Source organism: Macaca mulatta, chromosome 1, assembly GCF_049350105.2.
Source record: "Macaca mulatta isolate MMU2019108-1 chromosome 1, T2T-MMU8v2.0, whole genome shotgun sequence".
NCBI lineage: Eukaryota > Metazoa > Chordata > Mammalia > Primates > Cercopithecidae > Macaca > Macaca mulatta.
This window is the reverse complement of record NC_133406.1, coordinates 169,528,173-169,548,538: the sequence shown is the minus strand read 5'-3', so window position 1 is coordinate 169,548,538 and position 20,366 is coordinate 169,528,173. Positions and strand designations below refer to the sequence as shown.

At 34.5% G+C, this 20,366-nt stretch overlaps 1 protein-coding gene and 1 non-coding gene across 3 annotated transcripts; both read right to left on the bottom strand.

Moving 5' to 3' along the window:
- Positions 1-1,647: 1,647 nt before the first annotated feature.
- Positions 1,648-19,210, bottom strand: ZRANB2 (zinc finger RANBP2-type containing 2). Of its 2 annotated transcripts, XM_015142280.3 has the most exons (11): positions 19,099-19,194; positions 17,019-17,071; positions 16,824-16,932; positions 15,162-15,244; positions 10,836-10,912; positions 10,473-10,607; positions 9,182-9,351; positions 7,609-7,695; positions 5,127-5,285; positions 4,043-4,117; positions 1,653-3,505 (listed from the first exon to the last, which is right to left on the bottom strand). In XM_015142280.3, exons 1-10 carry the CDS (start codon positions 19,152-19,154, stop codon positions 4,084-4,086), a joined length of 963 nt encoding a protein of 320 aa, XP_014997766.1. In that variant the 5' UTR covers positions 19,155-19,194; the 3' UTR covers positions 1,653-3,505; positions 4,043-4,083.
- On the bottom strand, positions 5,986-6,071 carry MIR186 (microRNA mir-186). Its single transcript, NR_032431.1, has one exon. It is a non-coding gene; the product is annotated as a microRNA mir-186 (primary transcript).
- Positions 19,211-20,366: the final 1,156 nt, after the last annotated feature.

Genomic DNA, 20,366 nt, shown 5'->3' with positions numbered 1-20,366 from the left:
TGATGGGTTACACTTAGTATAACCTGATTTGAAAGAGTAAGAGTAGATAAAAGGAGAAATAGTAACTGCAATGGTGAATCAGGGCAAACCCTACCTTAACCAAATGACGACTGTTAACGTTCCCAGTGAAGTCACAGGGTTATGATGTACCCTCCATAGGAAGTGACGAGAAAGACACTTTTCCTCTGTAGTATTCTCTGCAAAACCCCATAGTCCCAGTCTAATCATGAGAAAATCCAGTGAAATACAGAATGCAGTGGTGGATAGAGGATACCTGGCTAGTACTAAGATTATCAAAATCATCAAAAATGAGGAAAGAATGAAAAACTGTCATAGAACAGAAGAGAATAGGAAGATATTAGTAGTACAAGATGGTACTCTAGATTATGGAATATCTTAAGGGGAAAAATCGTAACATTCAAGTAAAATCTGTAATTAATAGTAATATACCAATGTTGGTTTTGGCTTTGAGAAACATACATACATGGCAATATAAGATGCTAATGACTGTAGAAACTTGGTGGGGGTATATGAGAACTGTCTGCACGATCTTTGCAACTTTTCTGTAAATCTAAAGTTATCCAAAATAGTGTTTGTCTAACCTCCCTAACTATAATTGGTTGAAATTATATATTCTCTACCAAATTAGCAGACTAAAACATATCTGACCACTGGGCTTAACAATTTCACATTTATTTTCTCAAAGAGTTTTGGCTTTTATTAGACATAATACTGAAAATTTGCATCACGTTTGGGGGTGAATCCCTACTTTGCTATTCCGGCGGCTTCCTTTGGCAAGTTTTTAATTTCCCTGTGCTTTAACCCTCCTTTTCGCAAAACAGAAGATATGCAAGAGTATATACCCTCACAAGATCATAGGGAGAATTAGATAATGCCTGCAAATCTCACACACTCACACACGAAACTTTTACACACACACACACACACACACACACACACACACACACACACACACACACACACACAGTCTTTTAGTTAAACCTGTCTACTCAATTTTCCCAGAAACAGAAATACCATTTCCAGGTAAGGAAAGCCATGAGAGTATTTCTATTTAAAAAATATTTATGTCAAAAACAGGGGGCAAAGTGGAGAAATTCCCTACCTTCTTACCAACATCCACAACACTGGCTATGTACACAAGAGAGCAAGAAGGGGAGATGACATGGTTTCAAAGACCTAATTTAGCTTGGTAATTGTGCCTAGAGATGATCTTGTATTTAGATCTAGTTCTAAACTTGGACATTTATTACCAGATATCATTCAATATTGTTTAGATGAAAGGATTCCAAATAGAAACTTAAGAAAACTTAGCTGTTAAGTGAACAGCTGAGTGCTTTATATAAGGTGACAGTTTAAGAGTAGTCACAGAAGCACACTATGATATGGTATTTTACTACATGGAATGAGGGATGTAATGTTCTGGCAAGAAGTGTGCAACTAATTTAGGAGCTCTATTTAAAAAGAAAAAAAAAGGTTAAAATTAAAAATTCTGAGGTTGCAGTGATAATGGCTTTGGAATTTAAAATACCAAGCAATCATATATAAAAGGTAGGTGAATATAAAGAGTATAAAAAATTAACAAATCAAAGGTAACAAAGAAAACTGTAATTAGTTTAAAAATGGACATTAGATCAGAGTTTAAAAATCTCTAGTTTATTTCAACAAACACCACTTGATGCTTGACTCACAGGCTTTATTTACATTTGTCTACAGTATCATTTCCTTATGAAATGAACTAGTACAGTTTAGTTAAACCAAATGAAATCATAATCATCAGAATTGTCTGTAAACTACTATTAGCTAAATTATAACCTTGCATTTGCTTAGTACAGCCAAAGTTTTAAATACAGAAAGCACAAGAATAAACCAATGGTAACATGTAGAATCTAGATCATCTGGGCAATTTAGAAGGTAGACTTTCAAAAAGTCTGAGGCACAATTACAAGTGAGTAAAACTTCTTGTGCAACCTACATAAACGCAGCAAAGAAAATTAAGACATAAAAACATGGGAAAGCTCACTGTAAAAATATTATCAAAATATTTCTACATTAGATATTTTGCTTTCATTTTTAGATCAGCTGAAGAGAAAAACATTCACTTTAAAATAAAAACATATTTTTGTTTGGTCTGTCTACGAAATATCTTAAAATGTCGTAATTTTTTATTTAAATTGCAGCAGACAATGTTATGGAAAAAAAACAAGAAAAAGAAATCAATATCCCATAACAAAAAGCCCCCAAGCACAGTTGTTGATTTCCTTTGATATACTTACCTTGCATTGTCACTGGAAATACTGTTAAGAGAAACCTTTTTATTTTTTAAACCAGAAAACAAACTGAAGCTCATGTGACCAGATTTTAATTTTGAGAAATGAACTCCGAAAGCATTTTAAGCCATAACTTACTTCAAATGAATAGGAAAAATAATGATTTTTGCTTACATCATGTAGAGATAAGCATTCACTTGTTATTCAGAAGAAAATTGTATGCAGTATGTTTATAGTTAACATCTTGAGGCAAATGTTCACTTAAATTCACAATGTCTCCATTGGCCTTTCACCAAAAGAGAAATATACTTTAAAAGCTTACTTCAATTTGCTCATTGACTATGATTTAGCCTTTTCTACGATATCATATTTGGTAACTAGATTTTGAAGAATATCACACAAAGCTTCTTAAAACATTAGTAAACATTTTGAGATGTCTTTATCAAGCAACCATATCAGTAGAGAAGAGATAAACTCTTAAGACTTTCTTTTTTGCCCCAAATTGTGTGTCAAAAAGGAAAATAAATCCCACTTCTCTCCTTGTAGATGTCACAAGATTCTTTCACATTAAATGTGGAGCAAAAAAGTAAAGCTGGATAAAAGAGACACAATGATTCTAAGGCACCCTTAGCAGAGGGAATTTCAAAGTAAAGACATTTACAGTTGGCTGCTTACAATATAGTTTAACTTTTTTTTGGTGAGAATCACTTTGACATCTGTTAACAGCATAAACAGGTTGACTGTCTTTTCCATAAGTATGTTGTTTCCAACTAGTTTCCAGTCTTGCCTCCAAGCCCAAAGTTCAGGCAAGCCTAAGTAATCCTGTCTTAGCCAATGGACAGGATGTATTTGAAAATGAGAAAAACGGGTTTAAATTAGGAAGCAAAGTACTCTGTTACAGCCGAAATGGTTTTAAATGAAGCAAATGGTTATAATAATGAATGATAGAGCATCTATTTTGGGACATTATGGCTTAAAATGCTATTTACTTTTAACTTCACAAATAAACACAGCTGTATTGTTTTGAAAAGCAATGAAAGGCATGCACCTCTACTAGCAGATTTAGCACTTCTGACCAAGTAAGACACCAACTTCTTTAAAAATATGCTTCATGCACTGAACTGGATTTTTTTAAGATGTAAATTTTAATACATTATTTCTTTTTTGAACTTGAACGGGAACCAGAATGGGATGATCCAGAAGATGACCTGTGGCGTCTGTAAGACATAATGGAGAGAGCAGGCATTCAAGTAAGCTAGAGCTAAATTTCAGCATTCATTCTTAAGACATTGAAAGTATACAAAATTCAGTACCATGATGCTAGCAAAAAAATTAAAAACTGAGATAGGAACTTACACACATAAAATTATATGTTTAGACTTTGGATATGAGCCCAGTTATCATATAAATACAATTAAAAATTCTCTACAATTTCAAAAGAATCTCATTTCAAAATATAGCCACCTCTCAATTATTTAAGATATTGAAGAAAAGCCTTGCAAAAATGTGTAAAATTACAGAAAATGTACAACAAAAGCATATAAACTTGGTAATGGAAGTGTGACTAAACCAATCTCTGTGACACGGTGTAGAAAGTGTAAGAAGTCTATTATGTAAAAAAGATACAGCAAGGCTTCTGTGTATGAGAAAATATATTCATAAATAAGTTTTGGAAATCTAGGTTACACAAGATGATTGTACAATTTGCTATAGGGTTATATTCATGCAGCTAGTATGAATAAGTCAATATCAACCTGGGTAAAGTAGTGGTGTTCCGTAGGGGTTGGCCCTGGGCTCAGGGTTGTTTAGTGTTTTCACCAATCACCTGGCTTATGGAATAGAGAACATGTTCATTAAGTTTAGATGACAACAAACTAGGGGGATTATATGTGGCTAAGATAAAAATTTGCAGAAGTGGTAAGAAAGCAACAGAATGAATTCCACTCAAAAACAGAGTAATTTTTTAACAAAGAAACAAATGCAGAGAAACAAGACTGTGTGTAATCTTAACATCTAAACTCCAAAATGTGAAGAAGCAAAACTAATCATTCTGTACAAGTAGGAATCATGAGATAATCCTACCACTGAACCCAGCAATTAATAGACTTTACATAATCTTTATCTTCACAAGCTAATAAAATATGAAAAATTTGCAACTACAAATAAAGCCATTAAAATGACTATATAATTGAGAACAGAGAAAATTAATGAAACTAAGTAATTAGCCTGTTGCAGAAAAGGCTGACAGATGACAGTTGCACTCTTCCAATATTAAGTGTCAGTACACATAAAGTAACCTAACATAGGCCTTTCTCAAAAAAGATTTGGACTGCAATATGAAAAATGTATTAGCTACAAGGAATAATTTCCTTATAGATAAAGGGTATGAAGCATTTGCTGTGGAAATGCATTTACACATATTTAAATGAGGACAGATTCCCAGTGATCTGAAAGTTAATTTTTTATTAGATGCTCTAGAATTCTTGACTATTAGTATTGAAAGAAGCCTAAGTATAAAAGTCAACTCATAAATTACTTCGACATATAGCTCCTCAATTGCAATCTCAAAAGACAGAAATAACCGAGAGTTGGCTATAAAAATTATAAATGGAAATAAAAATTTAAACAATAAAATGATCAAAGAATGGTTTGATCTACAATTCTAAACAACCTGATCAAAATACAAAGGATAAACAAAGTAATGTTTTTTTGAAGTTCAAAGTTGAAAAGTAGAAAGTTGGAACACAGGAGATAATAAAAATCTAACCCTTGACTAGGAAAGTTTATCTATTAAACACACTTAAGAACACCCATTCTTATTTCTACAGAAACCCAAACCTTTCGGGTGACCGTGATCTTGTTCGTCTTTTTTTGCGATCACCAGATGAAGAAGATCTAGAACGACTTCTCTTTCTGTTCCTCTCAGGAGAAGATGATGAACTTGAATAAGATCTTTTTCGTGGGGAAGAAGAGCCCCTGTGGGACCTGGAGCTGGATCTTCATTGATTGAGAAACAAATCAAACATTTCATTAAAAGAAGAAATAAGGAAGATTATTTAGTTATCAGATAGCTCCAAAAACAAACAGGATTTATAACAACTATGAAAATTTTGTAAGGAAGAATACTTACTGCTTACTCAACAGAAGACTTCTGGATCAACTATGAAAACATTCTACTTAAACATTATTTTAATTTTTCCCTTTAAAATTTTATCATGTGTAATTAAAACCCTGCTTACTATATCAAAATAGAATTTAAAACTTTTTTTAAGGCTTTCCAAAATATACACAAATATTATAGTATTATAAAATCAGCAGGTAACTGCATTAACAGGACTTCATGTTTAGAAACTACATCCTTACATTTGAGAAGAAAATACATATCTTATATACCACTTCCCAAGGAAAATAAACATAATTCCATGTGGAATTATTCAACTCATTAAACTGTTACGGAAAAATCAGGCATATGGGACAGAAACAAAAGACTAGTAACTGTACTAAATTGCTAAATATTCAAAAATAAATAAAAAGTAACTTTAAAATGATTTATATTTACAATACTTATTTTTATGAAAACCCACTATTTATGAAGTATGAAGTGTTGACATTCACATGCTTCACGTAGAAGTAAATGTGTAAATGTTTAAATACAAATTTTTTTTTCTTCACTTGTATATTTTGGTTGAAGGAATTTAGCTCAAACTTCCCAAGAAATTCACCTTTGGGCTTAAAATAAAACCAGAAAGCCCAAAAGGAGAATTCTTTGGAAAGTTACAAGCAATGAAAAAATGGGAAGAATATGAAGGCTGTTCTGTAAACCTTAATTATAATGGTTCCCAAAGGGAATACCATAACTTAAGGATTTTTACCTATAAAGCACTTAAATAATAATGGTAACAATAAAAAATAATTTGCGCTCTACTTTTTTTTTTTGAGACAGGGTCTTGCTCTGTTCCCCAGGCTGTGGTGCAGTAGCATGGCTCACTGCACCCTCAATCTCCAGGGCTCCAGTGATCCTTCCACCTCAGCCTACAGAACACACCACCATGCCTGGCTGGTTGTTTTAATTTTTATTTTTAGTAGACGAGGTCTCACTGTGTTGCCCAGGCTGGTTTCGAACGCCTGGGCTCAAGCAGCCCTCCCACCTCGGCCTCCCAAGGCATTGGGATTACGGACATAAGCCACCAAGCCTGGCCTTGTTACTTATTTCTTATTGGCTTATAATGCAAGTGTGCACATCATTCTTTTCTCCTTAACATGATTACACTGTGGCAGTCCTTTAATGCTAAATTTGATTCAAAGCAGCAAATACTTTTACCAAAAGAGCCACGGTGAGACTTCAACATGAATTTCCACAAATATGGAATTTCATTTTCTATTTTAGATGCTTTTAGTAAGTCATCATAAATTAACTTAAAAACAAAGAGAGCACATTTTGACTAAATACAGAAAAATTTCCTGAAAGAGCATCTTTCAAATTATGTTTCCCTCTACAGATGTGAGTACATGCAACCTGAAAGTTTACAACAGTCTACTACTTAAGACCACATCCTATCTCAACTAACCTACTAGATTTCCTGATTTAGTTTTCAGAGTGTTTTGTGCTCTATAAATAATACTGTGTGTAAAACTAGAAAGGAAAATGAGAGTACAGTACTCTCTAGGAACTTTATCTGATATAAATGGCAAATTTGTTTCTGAAAATATTGAAACAACTGCCATGCAAAACAGAACCTGTTTTGAGGCACGGTTATTTTTCTTCCTTTTAATAATGAAGAAAATTTTTCTTTTTATTTACATATGTAATTTTATTTGAACTACTATTATTTATTTTTTTTTGAGACATCGTCTCACTCCTGTCACCCAGGCTGGATTACAGTGATCAAGGCTCACTACAACCTTGTCTCTAAGGCTGGTTTCACATTCCTGGCCTCAAGTGATCCTACCACTTCAGCCTCCCAAAGTACTGGGATTATAGGCATGAATCACTGTGCCTGGCCATATATAATCTTAATATACAATGTGGCAATAAGACTTGGCTTCATCTTCCTACTTCATCACATCTTAGTGCCAAAATAATAAACACTGCATAATGCAAAATAGCCACCTGATTTCAACCATGGGAATGTCTTGGCACACTGCTGGCAATGGAAACATTTCATGGTGAGAAAATTAAGCTGAGGCAAGTGCATTAGTTTTCTAATGCTAAAATAAAATTGACAAGTAGAAGCAAAATAAGGGGGAAAAAGCAGCAACACCTTCTGCAGCCTTTAAATATTTTTCTCTCTGCTTTACAGAGAGATGCTACCTCATTCACCTTGATTTCGACCCACGAGATCTCGAACGTTCTCTGGAACTGGAACGAGATCTTGACTGCGAACTGGAAGAACTTCTTGAACGGGACCTGGAACAACATGGAAGGATTTTTTTTTCCAGGACCACTTAATTGAGCTTTGTGATATGAACACTGAAAGAAAGATATGTATTAGAGTTCATTTTCATATAAAAAGATAACTATACGAGATATATACTTTCAAAACATAGTATTTTAAATTAGATAAGATTCAGTAACAAAAGGTAATTAAAAAAATAACTATCACTTTCCAAGTGATTAAATTACCCTAAAACCACTCAACTAGACAAATAAAACATCAAGTATTATCACTTTATTACAAAAACAATGAATACTTTGTTTACAAGTAACTAGAAGCTACCCAGAATACATGCAAGAAAACAGAATGTTGCAGTTTATACTTAATTTCTCTAAAATGTCTCCATCATTTTCCTTTATAAATCCCCTTTTACTTTTGTTTCTAGTTAGTACAAAGTTTTGAATGTTTGCATGTGTATATTTCATCCCTATATGTTTCTGTTTACTCAATGCTTAGAGAATTAAAGGGAAAATGTGTAATTCTGTCATTGTTAGGTAATTATATTATTGGAAAATATGACACAAGGGGAGACATGGTTCATACAAATTTTAAAACTCACAAAATTCATTAATCTAATTTACAACTATAATTTGTCTTTTATAATAATAACCTGTAGAAAAAGATCACTATATTTTTACCAAAAAATTACTAGCTATAGCCCCACTTTGTTAAGCTTTCAGGCTCTGTAGTGCTCAATTAACATATATCTAATTGTTATGCACTAATAGCTAATATTTTATTCCTAAATATGATTAAAATTCATTGCCCATGCCATCACTTAACTGTGATTAAGGTTCTTCAAGAGGACACTGTTAAATTTAAATCACTGCTTTCACTCACTTAAAATTTTATTTTTATTGTTAACTATAAAATCAGAGATTACATATTTTACATCAACAAATAAAAGAATATTCAAATATAACAAATGAGTCCTCTATTTAGTTTACTCCTGGACTTCTCAAAATTATGAGCATTAAGTCAACAGAACTAACATGGCTGAATTTGCTCCTTTATTCAGAATACTGATATCAAAGCAAACTATTTAAACATTGTGTAATAAGCAATGATTTAATGCCTAGAAAATTTCTGTGCTAGCCTTTAACATCTTGAACGAAAATACAGATCTTCCCTTTACTTAATTTCTAAATGTAAGCTATCTCTTTAGATTAATTAGATGTAAGTGTATGTAAAAATTTAATTCAGTTTTTAAGTCTGTTTTAGTCAAAAGCATGAGGCTAAAATAAATTAAGGAAGTTTCATGCTAAGACTTCACATTTCTAAAAATACTGGACAACAACTGTATGGCACTAAGCTGAAAAATTATTTTAAAAGTTGACTTGAATTAAATTTTTAAAATAAAAAGGAAAGTTTATTTCGTCAAGAAAAACAAAATTTGTAAATAAAAAAGTTAGATACTGACATTTTGACTGGTGTTACCCTTGACCTGTACCCGTTTACCTGGACCTAGACCTTGAACTTGAGGGGGAGGATGAGCGTGATGAAGATCGTGAATGTGAAGATCGAGACTTTGAGCGACTTCGTCTATTAGATTTCTTTTTATTACTATCTTCTTCTTCACTGGCATCAAGATTATATTTTGAGAGATCAGCATCATCTTCATCCTCATCCTAACAAAAATTCAATTATAATTAGACATTTAGATATTAGTGTTACCTACCAGGAAAGATAAAACAGTTAAGTGTACTGAGCACCTCCACATACATATATCACAGGTATCTCAGCAAATTCATTTGGAATTCTAAAATTCACCTACTAAACTCATCTCAAATAAACAGACTTGACAACTTTGTCTCAGGTATTGCACAGACATAAACCTGGAGGTCATACACAACTTTTTCTGTCACACATATGCATCACCCAATAATTTTCAAGTCCACCTCCTTAAAAGTCCTTGAATCCACCATTCTTGGTCTTAAAAACTCTGTTCTTTATTCTCTAGCATATTATAGTAACCTCTTAGCTGGTCTCCTCAAATCTGAAGATCCATTCTGTCTCTCTTAATATCTCAATATACTGACAGTCATCACTCTGAAACACAGGACAGATAAATACATCTCACTTTTTTCTTAAAAACTTTAAAACTGGCTTATTATGTCTTTAGTTGCATTCTCGGACCTCTTATGATCAGGCTCTAAGGTACCTTAATATGGAATAAAACTTACACTCTGGCCTGACAGAACAAGTATCACCAGACCTGAAGTGTGTGCTGTCCCCCTCATCTCATTCTCTCCTCTGCTCTAATTATACTGGCCTATGTATGATATTTTTGAAGGCTGCCGGCTTATCTCCTATTTAGGGAACCTGTATTTGCTGTTCTCTAACTAAATATGCTCTCACCTCAGCTCTTATTGCTGGCTCCTTCCTATCATTCAAGTTTCAGCTCAAACTTCACCTCCTTAGACATCAGCAAAAACCAAAGTTGCTTCTAAACTGTTATCACATCATGTATCTTCATAAGACTATTGCTATCAAAATTATCTATTTATATCTTTCCTCCTCTAGAACTGAATAAGAGAAAGGTGGTTCTGTTTTGGTCACTACTGTATCTCCAGAACAGTAGTGTTCCAAGTACAAATAGTACTTGGCAGAGTGGAAACCCAAAACCTTTGTGAGAACAAATGAAAACACAGAATATATCTTCACCAAGTGTCTGAGGTTGTCAAAAGCATTCATGTTATGGTGTAACTCTCATAAGACAAAAGGGAAATAGGACAAGAAAATTGTTCACCTCATCTAATTTGTATTTGGAAAGATCTTCATCCTCATCCTCTTCTTCTCCCTCTGATTCTTTATCTTCAACTTCCTTTAATATAGATGCAGGACCAACTGCTTTCCCTCTGTATTTTTTCTTTTTACGTCCAAACTAGAGAAAAACAATTTCAAAATACGTGTCAGCTGACAATGCATTAAACTTAATACATTTTCTAAAAAATTATTTTTAGATATTTATGATTTCCTGAAAATGATCAGTTGCTGAAGACTCAAATTGCACTTACAAAAATAAAATACGTTTAAGTTTTCCTTTGCATTTAAGAATTTTTTCTATGTTTTTCTAATTTATATTCAATCTGAACACCAATATATAGCTTACCTCATCATATTCACCATCAGATTCTTCTCTTTCTATATATTCAACATTTTCTCTTTCATTAAAACCACCACCATATCCTTAAAAAAGAGGGCACAAACTGTTACCTGATGACAACTGATTTAAATAATAAACACAGCATGCCCAAATCTCCAAACAACAAAAATCTAATCAACAATAGCTGCCTACCCATCTAACAAATTACTAGTCTTTAAGAAAGCATATTAGAAATCACCACAGAAAATAAATAGAACTTAGTTGGAACGTCACATGGCTATACTTCTAGCTCTTTTCAATTCCAATTTGTCCTACATGACTTATTTAATTCATAGAATGTATTGGTGGAAAACATCTCAAACTTCTGCTATAAAGTTTAAAGGACTTTTCTCTATAGTTTATCATAATTCTTCTGGGAAGAATTCTTCTGGGCTCAGTAACAACCAAGCATTAAATTCCACTGTTTACCAGATGCAAATAGTCTGAAATCTTCTGACACACTAAAATTTTGCTACTTTAAAATGTAGCGGGCCTTATTAGAGCTTGGAAAATTCCTAATTACACAGACAAACACAGTAACACAATAAAGGCCATCTTTTGGCCCTGGTTTAATTGGTATAAACACATAGGTAAAAGTCACATAGGTTCTCTGAAGTAGCCAGTACATTTTGAAATTAAATTATTCTATTAAAAAGTAGTTGAGATTAGCAAACCACTGTTCTTTCATGTCATACCCAATGTATACGATTCATTTGGCAGGTCTCTGACATAAGCTTAAAGGAGACTGGAATTAAAGAAAATGAGCTAGTTTTAGGAAAAGTGAGCTGACATATTCTGAAAAAGTCTCCCGTTGAAAATTAAAGAGGTATGCGTTGATCAAGAGTAAGACAATCTGACTGGTCACATACTCCAGAGCAGTATCAGGACATGCGGCCCGTGATTTTCACACTTAAGGACTTCATTCATCAGCAAAATATTAAATAGATTTATAATAAAATATTTTATAAAAATTAGGACTTGTAACTTAAAATTTGCCTATCATGAATATTTAAAAAATCTTTTTAAAATTTCACTTTCTGGAAAAAAAAACCCACACGAATACAACATCTTTTCTTCATTATACTTTGTACTAGTGAAAACTTTAAAATAGTTGGAAGTTAATAAAAATATTTTTAAACATACATGGGATCTAAATGGGAAATAATTTACATAGGAAAAAACTGAAAAAATATGACGAATATGAAAAGCTCAAAAATAAATCATAGTAAGATCAGAAGTGAACTATAACTCATGTAGTTAATTTTTCAAAAGTATGTAAATAAAATTATTTTAAAAGGCAGCAAAATAATCTGTTGACAACAAAGACATTAGTAAGGTATGTTGTATGAACCCATACAATATAAATCTAGCTCATTAACTCTTTCCCTATAAATGGAAAATACACTAGCTCCCTATCGTGAAAACACTGAAGCATATAATTTTCACTGAATACCTGAGATAGTGGAATCAATGGAATGGTACGTATGTTTCCTTCATTCTACTGATTTAAAGCATTTTAGGTAATGCGTATAAATTGGTTTTATTTCCACTCTTGCCACACCTCTCCTAATTACTTCTCCACACACAGAAAAAAGAGTGTTTAATCCATTACTCAGGTAACTCATCTTTCCCTTCTTAGCTTAAGCATAGCTTTCCTAAAGAGGACTTCATTAATCTTTGCTGCTGTAAGACTATTTTGCTCACCTAGGTATCCCCAGCACCTTGCACAGTGGCCTATAAATGTCTTCAAGGAATGAATACAGAAAACACAATTCTGGAATCATCTAATGAATTTGAATTTCTTCAGAAAGCTTTAGAAAGTAACCAAGAATTTCTGTGTAAGTCTTACAATGAATATATTTTCAAATTTGTCTCACAGTATAATATAAAAGCTGAGCAAGGGACAGGAAAGAATCAAACACAGGTTTAAAATGAATGTTTGGATCAGGATTGTGACAATGGAAAAAAAGCAGGAAAGGGGGATGAATATAACATGTACTTCAAAGGAAGAACCAAGGCACTAACAGGAAAATTCTGTGATTCTACACTCTGAACAATTAATTCAACTCCTGATAACTTATTCTAAGGAAATACTCCAAAAGAATAAAAATCGCAATGTGCCAAGATTGTTTTTATGCCATTGTCTTTAATTTTTTTTTTTTTTTAAAGCTGACCAAAACAAAAATAATCCTAAATCCCGAAACAGAAGAAGTAAATTACTGAACAATTTGATGGAATTACACAGGATAAGGCAGCAATCTTTCAGAGGTAGTGAATCACATTCTCTTTTATTCATATCCTGTCTCATGCTTAGGAAATGCTCCCTGAACCCTGCGCTGCTTTACTATAAATAGCGAAAAGAAAGTGGAAAGCAACAGAGTAAGTCGTTTCACACCTTCAACTGTTACCAGCAAAGACAAATACTTGTAGTAAGGGAAGTGAGAAAGGTTCAAGACACCAGAATGACCGAAAAATGGCAACGAGTAAAGAAAAGTGAGAAGTTACCAATATAAAATTTACCAAAACTAAACTATAGTTCTTGTGATAATGAAACTGTAAAGGAGTCACGAAATAGGTCAAAAGTTTTTTTAAGTTTTGAAACTGTTAAAAAGATTTTAGACTTTATCCTAAAAGCAATCAAAATGGGTTTTTAAAAAAGGGTTTTAAATTTGGAAATAAAAATATGTAGAAACCAGCTAGGTGGCTATTTTTCCACAAAACATAATAATATCTTTGCCTAGGGTGGTAATGGAAAAGAATTTTGGGGGTATTGGGAGATACCAAGAAGGAGCTATCTAGGCTAAGAAGGACATCTAGATTTCCAGCTTATGTAACAAATGTATGGTGAGTGGTACTAATCATGAGAAACAGATCATTGGAAGAGGGTCAGGTCCCAGGGGTAAAAATCACAAATTCAGTTTGAATATAATGAGTTTGACATTTGCATGGCAATGTTGAATAGGCAGCTGGATATATGGGTCAAAGAAGTCTGAGCTGGAGACATAAACTTGTATATCATGGCAAAGTTACTTAAAACTTTGGGCTTAGAAGAAAACACCTAGAAAATAGAGGAAAGAAAGAGGGTCAGGGATGGCTGCAAAGAATCCCAACATCAGTGGCCAAAAGAAGAGAAACCTGCAAAGGAGACAGAATAAACAATCAATCAAATGGGGTGGGGGAGGGGTGGTGGTGGAGGTGCAGGTGTACCTTAGGTAAGGGAAGAAAAAAACGAGATCCTTGTCAGAAGGCCTTAACTTACCCAATCAGTGGAAAGGCAAAATCATTTCCTAAGAATAAGGTAGGATTTGAGGATTGAAAATGGTGGTGGGGCAGGGGAGGGGCAAATCGAGGACATTATGTTATAATGTTCTCACATATGTGAATATAATTTTTTAAATGGGGTGGAGGGGATAAAAGGAGAATTTCTGTTGAAGTCTGGAAGAGCTAGGTTGAAAAGATTCAACAGTGGCCCTCTGATCCCTAGAAACTAAACAGACAATGAAAATGGCCTAAAGTTAGAGAGGCAAAGAAAAGAGGGAAGTAGTTCACCAAGTCTAAGTGTGACAGGGTGACTATATATAGAAGGAATCCTTTGATCATGTGACATATAAGCAGTTGAATGACAAAATCAGATTTTAAGTAAACAGATAATGTGGTTGGGCTAATTGGTGATAATGGAAAAACTATATGCTATTAGGTAAACATTTTCATTTCACCAGTAACAACACACAAAGCTAGTGATCAGCTATTAATTAGGCCAATGATTACCAAACACCATCCAAAACACCTGCAGATTTTGGAAACCCACCACCAAGTAACTTCAACAGTTCTGCACTTTGCAATCTGTATTTTAAAAAGTTTTTCAGATGATCCTAACACATAGTTAAGTTGCAGAATTATTGACAAAGCTTTAGAACACTTTAAATTGTGTGGCTTTGCCCTTTTAAGTCACAGCAGACTATCAAAAGAATTTAAAAATGGTATCATTATATCATTACTAATAAAACACGCAAACCAGTGAAAGGGAAAGGAGGAGAATATTTCTAAAAGTATTCTTATGTCCCTCCTTGTTAGGATAAAGGTCCCTAACACTGTTATTTTATAAATTGTGAAACTGTGAAACAACAGATTTGTATGTGTGTATGGGGGGAAAAAATTCCAGTAAGAAACATTCAGAGCAGAATAAACAGACTCCTCACTTACTGTGGCTCTTACTCGAAGGTGATACAATTATTGTTTCAATATTTAGTGCTTTAAAAAAAACCATTTGGTTAAAATGTGGTTGTATCATACCTGTTCTTTCTTCTAATTTAGCATACTTTGGAGTATTACACATATTACACTCTGATCTTCTGGCCCAATTCACATTGCTGCAACTTTAGAAGTGAAAAACACCAAATTAGTAGGCTATAATATAGATGAATATCAAATTTTTAGATATTTTAGAATTTTAAAATAAAAACTAGGATGAAACCACTATCAACATGTTTATTAAGTGGTAATGTAAACAAAGAAAATGTACAATGGTCTGAAGAGTAAATGCGGATTCCAACAACGGACTGAACCATTTAAGCAGAGAAGCAAAATTTATACAGTATGAAGAATGCCTTTGTAATTTTGAGAAGTAAATGACAAATCATAACCACAGGCCAAGTATCACTAATCCACAAATTCAAAATCCGAAAATGTTCCAAAATCTAACTTTTTGGGAGAGGACATGACAAAATAGAAACGCTCACTGGAGCATTTCAGATTTTCAGATTAGGGATGCTGAACCCACAAACATTTCAGATAACTGATACTGAACCTGTATAGAAATTCTGATGCCTTATGAAAAAATATAACTTTAAAGGCTCCACTAATGTCTCAGTCTCTGAATATACCTTAAAGAGTACGGTTATACCCTATAAATAATGTTAATTTACTTTTTGAGGTATCAGTTCAAGCACTGAATTCCAAAGCATACCAAATCCCGTGACCAAATCTGTTGCTGGAAACTTTTCCAATACAAATTTATAATCTAGAGGATCAGAAATTTATTTAAGACTCTAGGGTGGGGAATAGTGGCTCATGCCTCACCTGTAAACCCAGCATTTTGGGAGGCCAAGGTAGGCAGAATGCTTGAGCTCAGGAGTTCGAGCATCCTGGGCAACATGGTAAAACCCTGTCTCTACCAAAAACATAAAAAAATGAGCCAGGCATGGTGGTGCGGGCTTGTGGTCCCAGCTACTAAGGAGGCTGAGGTGAAAAGATTGCTTGAGCCTGGGAGGTAGAGGTTACAGAGCTGAGATCGCCCCCACTGCACTCCAGCCTGGGTGACTGAGTGGGACCTCGTCTCAAAAACAAAAAACACAAAACAAAAAATACAAACAAACAAAAAGAGAAATTTATTTAATACTTTTTTGGTTTACTCCTCTTTCATACACATAGGATTCATCTGCACAGAGAAAAGATGGAAGTTGGAAAAATCAATAAAGAATTAAATCTAAGCCTGAAAATAAAAATCATTAAGAAACCTACCTATAATTAGACATACTTATGGCACACAACTTATGAATCTAACATTATTTTGTAAATAGGCAAAATGAGTTTCATGGTGTATTTCACACTAACTATACAGTCTAAAAATTGGGGGGATTTTTCAATAATAGAAAGAAGTAGGCCTTAGTACTTTTAAGTACCGCCACCCCCCAATTTTGGTTTTTAGCTCACCATAAGCATCTGTTTACTGGTATACATAATCCATCACAGTGACAACTATTACCATTAAAAAATGCAAAGAATAATTTCAAATTTCTTTATACGATACTTAAAGGTGAGACTGAATAACAATACCTTGGATTTAAAAGGTTACCCTGGCTTGTCAATGTGGTTAATAAGAGCTGTAATATAAACAAGTAGTGGCCAGATCTATTATTTTGGAAGAAAGAGCAGACAATAATTTAAAAAACATACGTTTTACATTGCCAGTCATTAGCACTAAATAGGCCTCGGCTCTTTTCTGCAAGTGTCTTTCCTATTTCAGTGCCCCCAGCTTTCATCATCTTGGCCTCAGTTGTTTTCTCTGAAAACAGAAAAATCATGCAATATGAACCTGGAGAAATAAATGATATATATACAGTATAAATAGAATCTTCTTTAAATACTTACCCCGACCACATCGATTACAGCTGGTTCTTCTAGCAAAGTTTACATTTCCACATCTGAAAACAAATAAAAAGCATTTATAAAAATTTAAATTTGTGAAATTTTACATTTTAACTTGCCCTCACTACATCTGGAATTCATAACTTCTAATACATCTTAGTCATGTTAATGTCAATGCTACCAACAAAAAACTCCTCACAATTTACTGGGGGAAAAATATTAGACTGGAGTCACAAATTCAAAATAAGATATTCCAATCTTCCATGTACCAGTTATGTGATCTTGGTTAAGTTACTTAAGATCTCTGCCTCAAGTTCTCACGTTAGCAGATATCATTAGTTATAATCCCTTTACAAAGTTAGAAGTGACAGTTAACTCCACTTCAGTAATTACTTACAAGGTACCAGGGAGTTTTAAACCCTAGGGGTGGACCAATGAGGAAAAAACTTATAAATCAAGGAGGCTTCATGGATCTTAATGAAATTATATTTTTACAGGTAGTAGGTAGGATGGTAAGGAATCAAAGATGATAGGTTGTACTAACTAAAAATACAAAAAGGTTCAATAATTTTAAGAAAGACATGTAATGCTTAAATTTTAAAAAGCTGATTTTTAAGGCATTATACTAGAATACAATACAGATGTGAAGTATGGGATGACACTAAAGTGAAACACTCTAAATAATATTTAGGCTAAGTTTTTCCCCTAAAAATATTCCTTTTAACTCCATTAAACATGGAAAATATACTCTGAAAATTTCTCCTGTATTTATACATATTGTACAAGCAACTTTCTATTCATATATTTGTAAATGAGTTGAAATGCACTCTCCTTGCAAGTCCTACCTCAAGTATCTGGGTGTGCTGTCATTAAAGACACTGACAAAAGCACATTATTTTACAGGTAACAACAAAGTCAGAAGTTGTTGTTCTAAATCTTTTGAACATTTTCAATAACGTCTTATCACTCAGAGCAATACTATCGATAATATATAACTTTGGTTCTATTCAATATCATTTGTTAGGCTTGAACTACTCCTTCAGGTCATCTTAATATCAAATTACTATCAATAGCTACCAGTTAGAATTTGCTACACGTCATTGTCTACACACCCTATCCATGTTATTTCATGTTTTCATAAAAAAGTAATTCTATTCCTTTTTCAGCAGTTAAATTAATGGAATTTTAACTCAACCAAGGTTTGTTCCAAAGTTTTTGCTCTTTACAATCAAAACCTCTTTATTTGTGGCTAACTTAGGTACAATAAATAAAAGGCTTTTATATGAACATGAGTTGTACGTTAAATTATTTTCCATGTTATTTCTGAATAGATACATCTACTTGTGCACCCTTCAAAAAAAATCTGATTTAACAATTTAGTAGAGTACATTGGCGCTGGCAACAATGTCAAAAAGCAGAGCCACTAACACACGTGCTTCTCTGCTGCAGGCATCTTAAGGGCTGAGTAGGCAAAAACACAGGCCTCTTCCCTCCTTTTCGGCTCTAAGGAGGCGAAATGCCCAATTCTTGTGGAGAAATGATCCACAAAGAAAATGTCAGAATTTTCCAAATCAAAGAGGTTAGAGTTTGGGGAAAAGGGAAAAATAGTACGGAGGAAAAGTTTGAGTAAAAATACAAAACGAGGTGAACTGTAAGAGGCAAAAGGACGAGTGCGAGGAAGCAATATTTTCCGTGAACAAGAATAAAGTTCTGCAGAGAAAAGTCACGTGGGGGAGATCCAACACCAAGCTGGCCTGACCGGAGAGATTTCCTATCGCTGAAACCTGGTCGGGGCGGGGGTGGGGCGTGGGGCTAAAAGGTAGGCCATCTCGCACTCTAAAAAGAGAGGCTATCTTGGAGAGGTAATGTCGACGAAACGCTGAGGACATATTTAGAACAAAGACTCCGGAAAGACCTCTCTCGTGAGGAGATTGGGAGCCTTATTCCCGCCCGGGAACTGGCGGTTCGCCGCCTCAACCCGTCTTAAGGCAAAGGAAATCATAGAAAAGGAAAATGCCGAACGGACCTGGCAAAGCTTCCACTAATAAACTCCGCCCCAATTCAGGACCCTTCTTGAACTCACTTTTTGTCAGGGCAAATCCAGTCCCCGTCACTGACTCGGAAATTCTTGGTCGACATCTTGAACGCCACCAGCACAGCCACCCGCAGCTATGTCTTCACAGGAGGAAAGCGGGCCGGGGACTTTCGGCAACTCGGGGCTGTCCCCACACTGCCTGACTCGCGCCTACTACTGCGTCAGGGTTTGATAATGAGGGAACTGACCAGGAATTCAGCTTATACGTTGTTGTCCAGACTAAGATGCCTGTGCTACTGTTTCTTAGATGAAAAAGTTAAAATACAAATATCTTTTCTAGGACTAAACTAACAGGCGTCATAAGGACAACCCAGATAGGAGGCCTTCGTGGCACTAGAAGCCTCGGAGAGCCCCCTACAGGTGGGAGGACCCAAGAGTAAAGTACTTCCGCTTCCATAGGTGGAGCTGGAAAAGTGGAGGCGGAAGTGACTGATCAATTCAGGGGCGTGGGTTTCCTTTAGGGCGAGAAGCGGCTCGGGCTCTTCAAATTTTTAGGGAAATTATTTTAATAAGGCACAAAAATTCCGTTATTTCATGCACGTGGGATGTCGTTAAGAAACCTATTTTTTATATATACATAAATAGGTGTAACAGATAAGTAAGCATGGGAACCAACTGGTAATTTTAAAACTGAGATATTGCCAACATTGTTTAAATTACCAGTGTCTTTTCCAGATACCATCCCATTACTTTCTTCCACAGATAACACTTTCCCATATTTGGGAGTTATTCTTTTCTTTTTAAAGGTTTAATTTGTGTGCACTGTTAGTCCAAACTGCACCATTTCCGTAAGCCCCCTGCCATTTTGCAGACCTTAGTCAAAGTGAAACATTCCACGGGGTTTGGGCCGTGAGAAACAGGCTGCCTCTTATATTCTGCTGGGAGAAAGTACCACATTCCACCAGAACAAGGGCCAGAGCTGCCTCATCCTGGGAACACCTTATCAACATTTTCCCAGGAAGCAGGCCATGGTCTCCCAGACCACTCCCACCCAGGCCTATAAATTACCCCAGCCTGTAAGGAGCTATGGGCACGGGCATTAAGCTGATCTCCCACCTCTGTAGGTCTTATGCTGGACATAAATTCTGTATTTGCTGTTAAGCTGCCCTGTCTTTCTTTAACCTTTGACTTCTATTCAAAACCTAACATACATATATGTTTAATTTGATGAGCTATATAAGGATAGTTGATTATGTACTCTTTTTTTGTTCATGCAACATTATGCCTCTAAATTAATCCTAGGTAGTTGCATGTAG